At 40.2% G+C, this 14,890-nt stretch overlaps 1 protein-coding gene across 1 annotated transcript; it reads right to left on the bottom strand.

The window, feature by feature from the left end:
• Positions 1–10,535: 10,535 nt before the first annotated feature.
• On the bottom strand, positions 10,536–10,706 carry CTXND2 (cortexin domain containing 2). The gene has a single exon (XM_044003571.1). The coding sequence runs from the start codon at positions 10,704–10,706 to the stop codon at positions 10,536–10,538; it is 171 nt and encodes a 56-aa protein (XP_043859506.1).
• Between the last annotated feature and the right edge of the window lie 4,184 nt (positions 10,707–14,890).

Genomic DNA, 14,890 nt, shown 5'->3' with positions numbered 1-14,890 from the left:
AGTGTGCTTTAATAAATGCTTCATGCCCAAAACTGGTGCTAAAGTTTCTAATTTATAAGTAACAAATATATTAGAAACCCCATCTAATTTTCCCCAAACTGAGAACAGAAATAAGGTGACCACATTTAATTTTACATGCTATAGATGTAATCCTAACTTTTTTGCCTTCTGGAATATCATATTCCAAGCTCTCCACTTTTTTAAGGTGGAAGCTGCCCAATCTGGTGTGATTCTGACTGTGGCTCCATGATTTTGAATGATTTCTTTCCGGCTCCTTGCAATAATTTCTCCTTGACCTCGGAGTTCTGGAATTTTGCTATAATATTCCTGGAAGTTTTCATTTTGTGATCTTTTTCAGTAGGTTATCAGTGTATTCTTTTGCTTTCTATTTTACCTTCTGGATCTAAGATATTGGGGAAGTCTCCCTTAATAATTTCTTATGATGACTAGGCAGTTTCTTTGATCATCACTTTCAGTTAGTCCAATATTTGTTAAATGATCTCTCCTTTTTTCCATGTCAGTATTCTAATTTATTCTAAAATTTCTTTTATTTAAAGTTTTGAGTTCCAAGTCCCATCCTTCCCTCTATCTCTTCCATGCCTCTCCCCTCCCTGACATGGTAAGTAATCTGATGAGATATTTCACATTTCTTTTATTTTTTTCATTCTTTTTACTTTTTCATGATTTCTCATGAAGTCATTAGCTTCCACTTGCCCAGTTTCTTCAGTGAGTTTTGTACCTCTTTTTTCCATTTTGCCAGTTCTGCTTTTTAAGGAGTTCTTTCCTTTGGTGAATTTTTGTGCCTCTTTTGCCATATGCTAATTTTTAAAAATGTGTTATTTTCTTCAATATTTTTTGGTGCCTCTTTTACCAAACTGTGTGATAAAATAATGGGATTTGGAAGATACCCAGGGGCCCCACCTGAATATTGATTTGGAATTAATTGAATTGGGTGAGACTGAGATACTGAGAACTGTGAGAATTGGAATGACACCCCATGCTGGGAAAGATATTGCATGGAAGCTCCACCATGAGGAGAAAGCATGTGACTTGAAAACCATGTGACTTTAGTATCCAGAATTTGCCTGGATTATGGAAGTTACATTTATAGAACCACCTGTGGGACCCGTCAATCAGAGCTACCAACCAATTAGCTTGGAGGTGTGTGTGTGTGTGTGTGTGTGTGTGTGTGTGTGTGTGTGTGTACGTGTGTACAGCCCTGCTTGTGGTTTCACAGGAGGCTTCAAGGAGAAGCCTGTAGGAAGTCTAGTCTTTTGGGTTGGTGACTTTGGGTTGGTGGCAGGGGAGGCAGTTTAGGGAGAGTAGGCTTTATCCACGTGTTTCTCTTTACTAACCCCTAATATACTTTAATAAATACTTAATGCCTAAAGATTGGTGTTATATGTTTTCTCATTTAAGGCGACCACTCATTAGATTTTAGACATCATAGCTAGAATTTTACCCCCCTTATAGAACCTACTTAAGATTGATAAAATTGAGACCATGCCTGGCCAGCCCTGAGTGGGGTGTTGTTCTCAGAGGCTGTGGACTATGACATCAACAGGAGACCACCCTCAACCAATCAGCTTGAAGGACCTCCCTTTTCGGGAAGGAAACAGGAATTAGGAAGGTGAGGGTGGCTCCTTGGATCTCTCTTTTTTTTGTTCAGACTTTGGCTTGGGGGCAGAGAGACAGAGAAAAAGAGAGGGCCTCTTTTCGTCCAGGACATGAGCTTAGCAGGAGAACTTCACATGGGCTGCTAGGAAAAGCAACAGTTTCTCTCTGGCTATACCAAATAGATCTAAGCTAGGGTTTTCCATTCTCTCTCTTCACTAACTTCTAATACACTTTAATAAATACTTAAATGCTTAAATTCTTGCTGAATTTATCAGTAAATCTTAGCTAGTTTCCCCAAAAAAAACTGGGGGGGGAGGTGAGGACCCACATTAGATTTTAAACATCACAACTGTTAATTCTCTTCATAATTTTATTGGATCACTCATTTCTTTTCCCAGTTTTTCTTCTACCACTCTAGTTGCTTTCTTTAGCTTTTTCAAGGAATTTTTGTAGGGCTTGTGTCCAATTTGTATTTTTCTTTCAGGCTGTGTTTATAGCTCTTTTCATATTGTTGTCATCTTCTTCTGAGTGTCTTGATCTTACCTGTCATGATAGTAGCTTTTTATGGTCAGGTCCTTTTTTTGTGGTTTGTTGATTTTTCTAGTCTATTTCTTGACTTTTAACTTTATGTTAAAATTGGACTCTGTTTTTGGGGTTGGGTGGGGCATTTTCACAAGCTTCAGGCTTTTTGACTGTTGTTTTCAGAGTTAGTTCTAGGGGTCTGTATGTTTTTCCAATGCTTCCAAGGTGGTGAAAGGGTCTCTGTTCTTCTACAGCCACAAGTGCTAGTATAGTTCCTGAAACCATGACCAGGTCCTTGGCTCTCCTGTGGTCACAAGTACTTGTTTGTGCTCCTCTCTGCCCTGGAACTGTGACCAGAAACTGTGTATGGTCCGTGCAATAGGTCTCTGCACCCAGGGCTAGTAAAGAGTTGCCCAGAATCTCTTTCTGACCTGTTGCCCAATCCTCTTACTTTCTCTGGGCTGAAAGCTCCCAAACCTGTTGCTGCCACTGTGGTAGTTGCTTCCAAAGCCCACTGCTGGTGCTGCCACTGTGTGTGCTCTGGGCTGGCCCCTACCCTGTTGTCAGAGATCTTTCCTGCTAACCTCCTAAGTTGTCTTGGGCTGCAAAAATGCCTCACCCTGATCTTTTGTTGGCTCTGCTGCTACAGAATTTGATTTGAGGCATTATTGTGAGAAAATGATTATTAATAATGAATTTCATGGGGACCCAGAGACCCAATTTTAGCCCCTTCTCCCCCCTCTCCACTCAAAAGTCCAGTTCTTGAGGAACTAATCTCTTTGGGACCAGCCCAGGTGAACTAAAGAAATGGAGATAGACTCTTTGTTTTTATTTTTGTTTTTTTGGTGAGGCAGTTGGGGTTAAGTGACTTGCTCAGGGTCACACAGCTAGTAAGTGTCAAGTGTCTGAGGTTAGATTTGAACTCAGGTCCTCCTGAATCCAGGGCTGGTGCTCTATCCACTGCACCACCTAGCTGCCCCCATAGACTCTTTTGTCTAGCTAAATTGAGTTGATGGGATTAAACCACACCTAGACAATGGACTTGCCTTGAGCAACTTGGGGGGGAGTCTTTTTGCATACTTCCCCCTGATGTCATTGTAGAACTCATTTTAATTTGGATTACCCTCAAGTCACATCAACCAATGGAATTGAATGATGCTAATCAATTAGCTTTGATCAATGTATAGTGACCTGCCTCTATCAAAAGAGGATAAAACACCTCAACCATTTGTGGGTTGCCATCTTGGCATTCTTGACATGCTTGGACCCATTCTCTTGGCTCAGAATTCTGTTTCTTGGTGTGTGCTCTCCTCTTAGGACAGAGTAGGTAATGTAGGGGTTCTGAACTCTCAGAGAGACAGCATGGGTCTTCTGGGGCTCTTCTTGGGAAAGGCTAGGTGCTAACTGCTACACGGTCAATTCTTTACTAATTTTTAATATTCATTAATAATAAATGTTTACTGCCAGAACAGGTGTTATACATTAATATATATACAGCAACAATTTTAGAAAGCACAGACTAGCACAATAATTTAGCAAACACATTTTAAAGTTGTTTTGAGGGGAATGTTGGAAGAGTTTGTCTAGGTTTCTACTTACTCCCCAATCTTGGCTCTGCCTCCCTGCCTTGAGTCTCAGAAGGAAACTTTGATTGTTGCCAAGAGGGTAAGCAGGGGGGCAGCTAGGTGGCATAGTGGATAGAGCACCGGCCCTAGATTCAGGAGGACCTGGGTTCAAATCCGACCTCAGACACTTAAAATTCACTAGCTGTGTGACCCTGGACAAGTCACTTAATCCCAATTGCCTCACTAAAAAAAAAGAAAAGAGGGTAAGCAGGGCATTGAATCCAAGGGCTTGCCACCCTATTCTCCTCTGAAAAAGGGTACTAGGCTAGAATATCTAGTCAACTACCACGCTCCAAACGTTGTTAGTCTAAGGGAAATATCTCTTAATGGAGAATGAATATTCCATATTATATACCCAAGGCTCCCTCTTTCCACCAAATTTCACTTCAACAAAGAACACATGTTGCAAATAAATCAATTTATCCCAACCACCAGCAAGCAGAAATCAGAGAAAGTCTACAAGAACATTTTAGACAATACACAGAATGAATGAGTTCTCTCCTTGGGAGCAAGATAGCTCATCCTAACAATGAAAGTCCCATATTTCACCCAGGGGGAAATTCCCTGAAATCTTTAGGGTAATAAGTTGGCATTGTGGACATAATGAAGTGCCAGCTGTTTTACATATTGGCTTCTTTTACATATTTTCTTTCTCTCCCTTCAGGGACCTCCTCATGAAGAGAAGCTGTGTCTCTTGGAAGCCTGAAGACCAGGATCTCTCTTCTCCTTCAAGATCTTGCCAACTCTGCCCTTCAATTGCCACCAATCTGAAGCATCTTATATAGAATGGGCCAAAAGTCATGAAGGGGTTTGAGTATTTAATAACTCCTTTGTTTTTTGTTTATAATTCATAATACCATAGCATCATATATAGTATATATAGGAAGTGACTATATTATGTCTTAAAAATCAGATCTCGTAAATGGTGAAAAATAAGGAAAAAATAACTTTCAAAAAGTTATTACAACATCGTGACTTTTGGTGCACCCTGTACAAATGGCTTTTGAACCATAGGTTTAACAAAGATAAAAAGTCATTGTAGATATAGTCTAAAAATTTGCCAGTGCTAATTTTCTCTAAATATGCAATGTGAGTTGATAGTATTTTGCACTCGTGGGCACAAGCATCACACTTTTTGGGTGACACTTGTAGCCCTTTTGGGCCAGTAAAATCTCTTTCTTATTAGCTGTAGGATCCTTTCTCATCCAATGTCTGAAATCATTTTGTAAAACTTTCATGGTCATAGATAGATATTGTGATGTTTAAAATCTAGATTGTGTGATCGCCTTAAATTAAAAAGCTTCAGTACCAGTCGTTGGGCATTAAACATTTATTAAAAGCATATAGGTTGGGGCGGCTAGGTGGCACAGTGGATAGAGCACCGGCCCTGGAGTCAGGAGTACCTGAGTTCAAATCCGGCCTCAGACACTTAACACACACTTACTAGCTGTGTGACCCTGGGCAAGTCACTTATACCCAATTGCCTCACTAAAAAAAAAAAAAAAAAAAAAAAAAAAAAAAAAAAAAAAAAAAAAAAAAAGCATATAGGTATTCACATGGAATTCAGAAAGTTAAGAAAAAGAAGTCCTACCTAGCCTAGAGTTCCAGCCTGGTTGGGTTCTTCCTCAAGTCTTCTTCCATGAGCCTGCTTTAATCAGGAACTCTCTAGCAAACTGATTGTGGAAGCTTTTTATAGGTCTGGAACAGAGGCGGGCCTTACACACTGCTTCAACCTGATTGGTTGTCGTCATCCAAATCCATTGGTTTTGAAGGTGTTCTCAAATTGAGTTCACAGTCTAGCATCTGAGAACAATACCTTCTTAAGGGATAGCCAGGTGTGATTAAAATCCAGTTAACTTGAAGTAGGCTAATCAGCAGTCAATCAATCTCACTTGATTCAATCAGTCTAGATTAATCTCCAGGTGGGTCTTTGAGTATCTGCTAAATCCCATTATTTCATCACAATATGCTCTGGGTAGTATTAACTGTTTCCTGGTGTCTTGTAGTATTCAGTGACAATACAGTACCTCGCACATAGTAGGCACTTAATAAATGCTTGTTGATGACTTGTTGATTTGAGTGCAATTTAGCATTCTGTTATACAACTCCAATTTCTGCCATTGTCTCTATGATCAAGTACCCTCAAGTGACTTGTGAGTGACCCTTTCTGCCACATTTCTTGGTTTGTATTACTTTAAATGGTATGTCAGGGGGCAGCTAGGTGGCACAGTAGATAAAGCACTGGCCCTGAATTCAGGAGTACCTGAGTTCAAATCTGGCCTCAGACACTTGGTACTTACTAGCTGTGTGACCCTGGGCAAGTCACTTAACCCCCATTGCCCTGCAAAAAAAAAAAAAAAAAGGTATGTCAGCCATCTGCTCTCTTCAATGATCATCCACAAATAGCTGAGGTAAATAGGTTGGGAGCTCTCTAAGGGCAGGGATTGTCTTTTAGGCATTTTTTTGCGTGTGTCTAAATTTGCTTGTCAAATAGTAGGTACTTAATGTTTACTGTTGGATTGAAATAGAGTTGACTCTATGAAAAAAGATTACATCTGCTCTCTACATACTGTCTGATGGAAGTCCCAAACTTCCAGGTGTTCTGCCATCTGCCTTCTAGCAACTTCGGAGTTAAATATAGCTTTCACTGTCATATGGTCTTTGGAACAGGGTATCTGCATCCATATTAGTCTTCCCTGGCCAGTAATGGATTCTATACTTATAGATGTCTAGTACTGCCACTCATCTCTGGCAAACAGCATCAAACAGTTGAATGCCTTTGTAGAAGCTATCTTTCATTTTAAATTTTTTTAAATTTTATTAAATTTTTTTCAATATTTAGAATTTTATTTCCCCAAATTACATGTAAGATACAAATTTTGACATCAATTTTTAAAAACTTTGTGTTTCAAGTTCTCTTCCTCCCTCCCTCCCCAACTTCCCCCACCTAAGAACTCAAGCAATTCAATATACACTATACATTAGCAGTCATGCAAAACATTTCCATATTAGCCAGGTTGTGAAAGAAAACAGACAAAACAAAACTTCAGATAAAGGAACTAACAAAAAAAATTATGCTTCAATTTATATTCAGATACCATCAGTTCTCTCTCTGTAGATGGATTGCATTTTTTCACAAGACCTTCAGAGTTGTCTTGGATCATTGCATTGCTGAAAATAACCAAGTCATTCACAGCAGATCATCTTACAATATTGCTGTTATTTTGTATACAGTCCATTTCACTTTTCATCAGCTCATGTAGGTCTTTCCAGATTTTTCTGATAGCATCTTGCTCATCATTTTTTTACAGTAAACTACATTTATATAGTACTTTAAAGAGAGATTTCCTTACAATAAACCCATGAGGTTGATTATTACAACAACAGTAATAGATAATATTTATATAGTACCTTATACCTGACAAAGAATTTTCTTCACAATAGCCCAGCAAAGTAAGTACCATGAGTTTGGTCATCATCATCAATCCTTCATCACCCATCAATCTTCTTCCTCCTCCTCAATCAATCCTCATCTTCATCAATCAAACCTCCTTATCATCAATCAGTCCTCGTCTTCATCCAATCATCATCAATTCATCCATTAATCAATCATCATCTTACATTACTCTTGCCTCTGCTTCAAAATTTTTTCACAGTTACTGTTGTTGTTTCCCTCCATCCTATTCTCTCCACATGATATTTACTCTATTTTCTATCTTCTTTCACCCTATCCCTCCTCAAAAGTGTTTTGCTTCTGAGTGCCCCCTCCCCCACTCTGCCCTCCCTTCTTTCACTCCTCCCTCCTTATCCCCTTCCCGTCCTTCTTTCCTGCAGGGTTAGATAGATTAGTCCAACCAATTGAATGTGTATGTTGTTCCCTCCTTGAGTCAATTCTGATGTGACTAAGGTCTTTGAGCCACTTCTGATGAGTGTAAGGCTCATTCACTGCCCTACTCCTCCCCTATCTGTCCCCTCTCTCCATAAGCTCTTTCCTGAGACACTATCTTTCTATACAATACATGAACATCCTGGGGAATCTGATATCTCCCTGCTAAGAATGTGACCAGTTCCCTAGCTCTGGCTTATTGACATCAGGTGAAGACAATTGAATCATGTCTGAGGTAAATCCGAGCACCATGCCTGGATCTGGCCTCCAAAAAGAAAATAGGCACAGATGTGGAGGAAAGATTGTCCAGGGCTAATAGAGCAGATAGGAGGCCTTATCCATATACAAAGAATTGGGTTAGGCCAGGGAGGCACATGGTCCACAAAGCACCCAGGGAGATGGTCAAAGTGGAAAGGTATTGGGAGAAAGCCATGATAAAGTGAATCCAGAGCTCACCCTCCTTTTTGACAATGAATTGTGTGGACTATGCAAGCCCAGGGGAAGGAAGTCAACCTTCTCTAGACCCTCCATTGCTTTACCTTTTAAGGGAGCCTTGTAAATATTGAAGACTTTATCTTATAAATATGGAAGCCAAAAGAAGATTTATTTGATAGAGAACTTATGACTGCCATGACTGCCACAGACCACTCTCAAGGTCCTGGGCTAGCTATTGTGTGGGAAGATGCATTCTTACTACTTACCGCTGTAGTTCCTGAGCCCCCACCAGCTCCTATTTACACAAAGCAGTTACAATGACACCTTTAATTTTTAAATATGAAATATTTACTAAACAAGAAGGCAAAGCAATAACAATCATCATATAGCACTTACTCAATAGAAGTCAGAAGTAGGAATAGATAAATTTGATGGTCTATCAATGAACCTTGGTCGCTCTGCCACTAATGCACATAGTACGTATGTGTAGGAGTGGGCACACACTTACAGAATCTAGTAATGAGACATGCGAGCAGAGAAATCCAGGTACCTGAGGCAGCTCAAAACTGGACTTCAAGCTTGGTTGTCAATGGTCTCTCTTAGGAAATAGTCTGTCTGTCCTGCTCTAACCCTCTCCACTCTCTTGCTGTGTAAAGTTGCTTCTCTGCTACTCTGAGGCTGCTGGAGCAGCGGTAAATCCTATTAATAAAACAACTGCATCACACTCCTTCCATGAAACAACAGCCCCGGAGCTTTGCAGATTGGCTTTCTCAGCTGGGCACTAAAGCAGTTTTAAGTTATTTTGGTGGCAATTAGTGCTACCTTTACCAAAGTATTTCGAATCTGCTCTTTAGGTCCTGAAGAGTTTTTCCCTCTTGGACAAGAGAGGACAAAAATGTCCTTGCCTACATGGCACTGAGGGAGGAGTACATAGCTGATATTGTTTCTGAGCCCTCATCTTCTAACCAGAGAAGTGGGATTTCATAGGGGAAAAGTAATCTTAAATTTCAGACTTTTGGAATCTGGACTTCTAGTCAGTAAAAGGGGATTTCCTAGATTGATCGATAGGTAGATAGATACAGAAATATAGTATTTATTAAGCACTTGCTATGTGTCAGGCACTATTGTTAAACACCGCTGTACAAATACAAACAAACAAGATAGTCCTTGCCCTCAAGATTTTAAGTTGTAATGAGGAAAGGCAACACTGGTTGAGCTGGAAAGAGGAGGGAGACAAGGGTAGAGCATGTTTTGGAGCTAGCCAGGATATGAGATAGGGGCTTAGATCCAGGCAAAATAAGATGAAAGCTCACCTATCAGAGCTCAGTGTGGTTCCAGGAGTGGAGTCCAAGTTTCCAGGGGAAGGAGTTGGGGCTAATGACTAGATCCTGAAATTTATTCTTATAGCCAGAGAAGGGAGATCTCTTGGATAGCAGAGTTGAACAAGTTGCCTTTTGAATAACCCCGAGTTTGAGAGTCAGTCATCTAGCCCACTATCCAAAGAAGGGGACTTTCATGATCAGCGTGCCTCTTGAAGAGAAAAGAGAATCCAACACTTGGCTCTGAGTGGTAGGACAATGGCAAAGGACCAAAAGTCCTGCTGTGGAGGAACAAAGGACCTTGACTCTGTATGTGTCATTACAAAGAACTTTGGATACTGTGGGTCCAATAGGAAGGATGTTGTCTGTTTAGGGGTAACATGTGTTTCCCTTCCAAGGGGAGTCTAGACCACAAGAGTGGAATTACAGATCTGGTAACAAGTTATATAGGATCCTGTGGTAAATTAGCATTCTTTTATGTGTTTTCTGCATTTATGGTTCTCCTTTGAGTCTATTTTCTATGGGTTGAAATAAAGGTGTTTACCTTTCTTGTTACCTGATAAATGTTATTTTGAGCACTTGTACAGGAATTAGGGACCTTGTTACCCTCATTTGTGGAGACTGGACATTAACTATATTTTGAGATTTCCCGGAGTAAACTCCAGTTGGGGGTAATAGAAAGCCAAAGAAAGAGTAATTTTTGGGGTAGTCCTTAGGATTGACCTTGTTTTATGTCAATCCAGGGCTTGGGGTTCCTAAATCATAGTAGATATCTAGACATTATATATGTGGATGTTCCCAGAGGACATCCAGGGTAGAAACAAAGTGAACCAAATTCTATGGTTCCCAAGACAATCCCAGCATGGGAACAAAATGAGCCAAAAAGATTTTTGGAGAAATTGGATCCAGTCCCTATAAACCCAGAACTGGCGTTCTAGGTTACAGATGATATACCTGGAGAGTCGGAACAAGAATGTTGAAAAGCAAGGAAGTTTGGTTATCTAATGTGCTAGATCATCACTCTCTGTACAATTGACAGCAGATGGATCCGGTCCACCAGCTTACAACATGTAGTATTATTTGCCCCAGCTTCATTGCAGAGATGGCAAACTTCCTGGGCCCTGTGGCTGTTTAGACGTCTTCCTCCTGCCAAGTGGATGTGGGGATTGCCTTATAAGGGTCTATTACTAGCTTGGCACACCGAACTGTCATCACAATCAGGAACAGGCACATAAGAACAACAAAACCAATGGCAAAACCTTTATCCACATCGATGTTGGAGATCAAGCTTGTCTCTTCCATGCAGATCCTCTTCCTACTGATGCTGAGGCCTCCTTAGATCCCTCGAGACACAGCTATAGTATTCCTTGGGAGAAACAAGGGTGAAACATGAATGTAGATTCCTCTAGGGACAGTTTTGTTTGTTGTTGTTGTTGCTATTATTATTTTACAGAAGCCAAGGGAGGGAAGCAAAGCTTAGAGAAACCCGATAAGGGGAAGATTTATTCTCCATTTAACAGGCATTTAGTAAATACCTACTATATACATGGCATTGTAACTAAATGAAATGGTTGGGAGAAAAAGAAGTAAAGGGCATTTTTAGCTATCCCCACCCCAACTTGTCATTCTCTATTATCAAATGACCCCATGTTTGTGGAAATTTTTAGTGCTATTATTGTATACTTAATGTTTTGCAATATTGTAAGATTATAAAGTTCACTGGATGGCCAGTTCCCTCAGGGCAAATGGAGTCCCAAACCAAGAACATAGGAAATTGATAGAATGTGCAAATGAAGTTGGTAATTTTAGCTTTTATGCACTTGGGAAGTGTCCTTTGGTTGGGAAGTGAACTTTGAAATTCTAAAATACTCCAGTCCTTATTCTGCCAGAGTTTTGGTTTTGAATCAGAGAGAGAGAGAGAGAGAGAGAGAGAGAGAGAGAGAGAGAGAGAGAGAGAGAGAGAGAAACTATGAGAAAGGAGAGGGTACAGGGATTAAAATGATAAAAGCCATTAAAAGCCACTTGGAATGAGCCTAAATTAGACTATGATAATCACTTGTGGTGAAGTGGTTAGGTTTTATCTAAAAGAAGAACCAATCTTTTATATGGTTATTGAACATATTTCAGATCAGAGACAAGAACAGAGTGAGGCAAGAGCAGAACTTCCCAAATTGGGCTTACACAGAGTTAAAAGGGGTTTATTGTGGGGCAGCTAGGTGGTGCAATGGATAGAGTACCAGCCCTGGATTCAGGAGGACCTGAGTTCAAATTTGGCCTCAGACACTTGACACTTACTAGCTGTGTGACCCTGGGCAAGCCACTTAACCCTCATTGCCCCAGGGGAAAAAAAAGGAGTCTATTGCTACACCTTTGTAAATTTAACAATCTTAAGGGTCTTATTCCTTATTTTGTTTTATTGTATTTTTCCTAATTTCCCTCCTTGAATTAACTTGTATTTACTTATTTGGTTACATGTTTCATTTGTCCCTCTGGTATGCTGTAGAAATCCTGGAGGTCAGGGTTTTGTTTTATTTGTTTTTTGTATTGGTATAGCACAGTGCCTTATACATAGCAGTAGGAACTTAATAGTTATTGAATTCTTCTTAATTACCTAGTAAACCTTCTTATTGGCAAGCTAGGAATGGTAGCCTGGGGAGAATAAGAGTTAAATAATCCTTATAATTTAGGGTTCAATCACAGGGGCTGTTGCCCTCCAAAGGGGTGCCACTTTTAGGCTGGCTTTTACTCAAGTCCAACTTTTATTCCTGACTTTTTAAAAAATGGTGGTACCACTATTCTGCAGTCAAAACTTTTTAGTCATTTTGCTGTCTTCATTAGTCTTTACCCACAACATCCAATTAATAATTAAATCTTGGAGATTCTCCTTCTACTTTTCTCATATCTATCCCTTTATTTCCACTCCCAGCGCCACCACCATAGTTCAAGCTGTTCTTAACAGCTTCTTAATTAATATATTCCTGCCTCCCAGTCTCTCTCTGATCTAGTCCATCCAACTTCCTGCTACCAGATGAATTTTCCATATTGGATCATGTCATCCCAGTGCTCCAAGTCCTGCAACAAATCCCACTGTTTACCAAATGAGGCCTGAACTCATTAATCTGATGTTCTTGGTTTTTCACAAACATCCTTCTGGCTTAGTAGGTTTCTGCCAGTCAAGGATGACCATGGATCAGCGCCTTCAAAAGCCACAGGCCACAGTGTGGCTGTGCAGTCCGATTTGGGAGCCGAACTCCTGCTGCAGCAAGGACATTGGAAAACTTCGTTCTCTGTTGCCATTGGTTCCTGTGTCTCATTCGTTTTTCTTCCTCCAGAGCTTGGAGGCCCAACTCAGTTGCGCACAAGCTGCTCCTGAGTACCGAACTCCATCGGGCGTGATCCTTGGACATCTCCTCCCAGCTGCTGGTGTCACCTTCCAGGCTTATCGCATATTATTGCCCTTCATACATAACTTAACTACATGTAAACTATTGTATGTAATATCCATTGTTTGAGCTTATTTCAGGCTTTCCTCCCTCTCTGCTTTTGCCCCTATTATTCTCCATGCTTGGAAAGTAATATCCTCAGAACATTAAAAATTTGTCCTGATTCAAGGCATAGTCCAAATACCACTTGCTATATGAAGACTGCTTTGATTTTCCCAGCTGAAAATGATCTCTCTTTCTTCTTTTTTGTTTTTAATAATAAACATTTTTTATTTATAGTTTTGGGTCCCAATTTTTATCCCTCTTTCCCTCCCTCAGCAAACAATAGCACTATTTTGAATTGCTTGTTGAGGAAACATATTTTTAAAATCTTTCTTGTTTCTCACAAAACATTATTTACTTCTCCTGCATAAAAGTCTTTCTAGTCCATTTTCTTTAGCAAATTTGGAAGAACAAAGGTTGGCAATTTCCTTTGAAAGGAAGCAAGGGCAATATAACAAACTGAACTCCTGTCTAGCTGGTATTATTTCCTACATACCTGGAGTGATTGGGCAATATGACACACCTGGAGACAGTGATTGTTTAGAAATCCAAGATTAAGATATTGATCACAGGCAAGAACTCAGAGGGGAGAAGTGATCCAGAAAGGAAGTGAAGGGTAACTATTCTGGGAGGTTAACCCCAAACTGTATTTTAACATATGATCTTTTCTTTGTTTGAGATTCCCATAAATGTTACCTGAAATTGTCTTGGGCAGAGTCATGTCGAAAGGCATAGGGGACGGCAAGTCTGGATGTCTCTCTCTCTCTCTCTTTATTTTTTTTTTAATTTATTTTTTTTTTTAGTGAGGCAATTGGGGTTAAGTGACTTGCCCAGAGTCACACAGCTAGTAAGTGTTAAGTGTCTGAGGCCGGATTTGAACTCAGGTACTCCTGACTCCAGGTCCGGTGCTCTATCCACTGCGCCATCTAGCTGGCCAAAATGATTTCTTACAGACCAGATAAAGTTGGTGAGATAAAAATCTTACGGGAATGGGAGAAAATGAATCACATAAGTCATAATTTATTGCTGGAAATCTTAATGCCCTTAAACTAGATTAAATCAGTTTGGGCTGAGGCATTGGGATCTGGGGGACTGAGACAAGTCACAACTTTACATATGCAAAAAAGACTGAGAAGGGACTCAGATAAGGTCCTGAAAAAAACTTAGTGGGACTTATTTAGTCCTCACATCAGGGGAGTTTGGGTCATAAAGCTGACACGGCATCTCCTCTGAGTTCCCATCCAATATATCAATTGTCCAAGGCTCACAAAGGGTAAAAGAAAAACTGGGGTTCTCTTATGGACCCTCTCCCCTGACATCATAACTAGGGTGCCTCCTTGCCTTGATGAGAATTCAGTGCTGGAGGTGACAAATGAAGGTGGGAAATGAGGTGCTGGAGACAAGTCCACTGGGAGGCAGAGGACAACCAGATTTCCCAGTGCTGGTTGTTGGTCAGGAGTATGGACTCATCTGGATTGAAATAAGTTTACTGAACACAAAGTTTTTTAAAAATTGATGTCAAAATTTGTATTTTACATGTAATTTGGGAAAATAGAATTCTAAATAAAAAAAAAAGAAAGAAGTTTACTGAAAGTACATTCACAAGGTATCAGATGGATGAAGCGGGACTAGAGCACCTGCACAAAGGGAGGAAGCTGGAACAATCTGAATTTAGAACACCATCTGGTGATTTACATAGACTTTACTTTGAGAAGCTATTCCAGCGCTAGCCCTCAAGGGGGCACTCGAAGCACTAGTTCTGCCCCTCTACAGTAGACAGTTCTTATTGCCAATGTAAAAGCACATGTTCCTGTGGAGAGGAACACACTCTCTACATTTGTAAAATGAGGATGGTACCAGCCCTACCTAGCTTCCAGGGTTGTTGTAATAGTGTACAGTTTAAAGTGCTCCTCCATGAAGTCTTCTCTAAACAGAGCGATCCAGTTAATCCCCTACTCTGACTATACCACATACCACATATCTCAACATTTGATTTGTCAC

Source organism: Dromiciops gliroides, chromosome 4, assembly GCF_019393635.1.
Source record: "Dromiciops gliroides isolate mDroGli1 chromosome 4, mDroGli1.pri, whole genome shotgun sequence".
Taxonomy (NCBI): Eukaryota; Metazoa; Chordata; class Mammalia; order Microbiotheria; family Microbiotheriidae; genus Dromiciops; species Dromiciops gliroides.
This window is presented reverse-complemented; position numbering and strand designations above follow the sequence as displayed.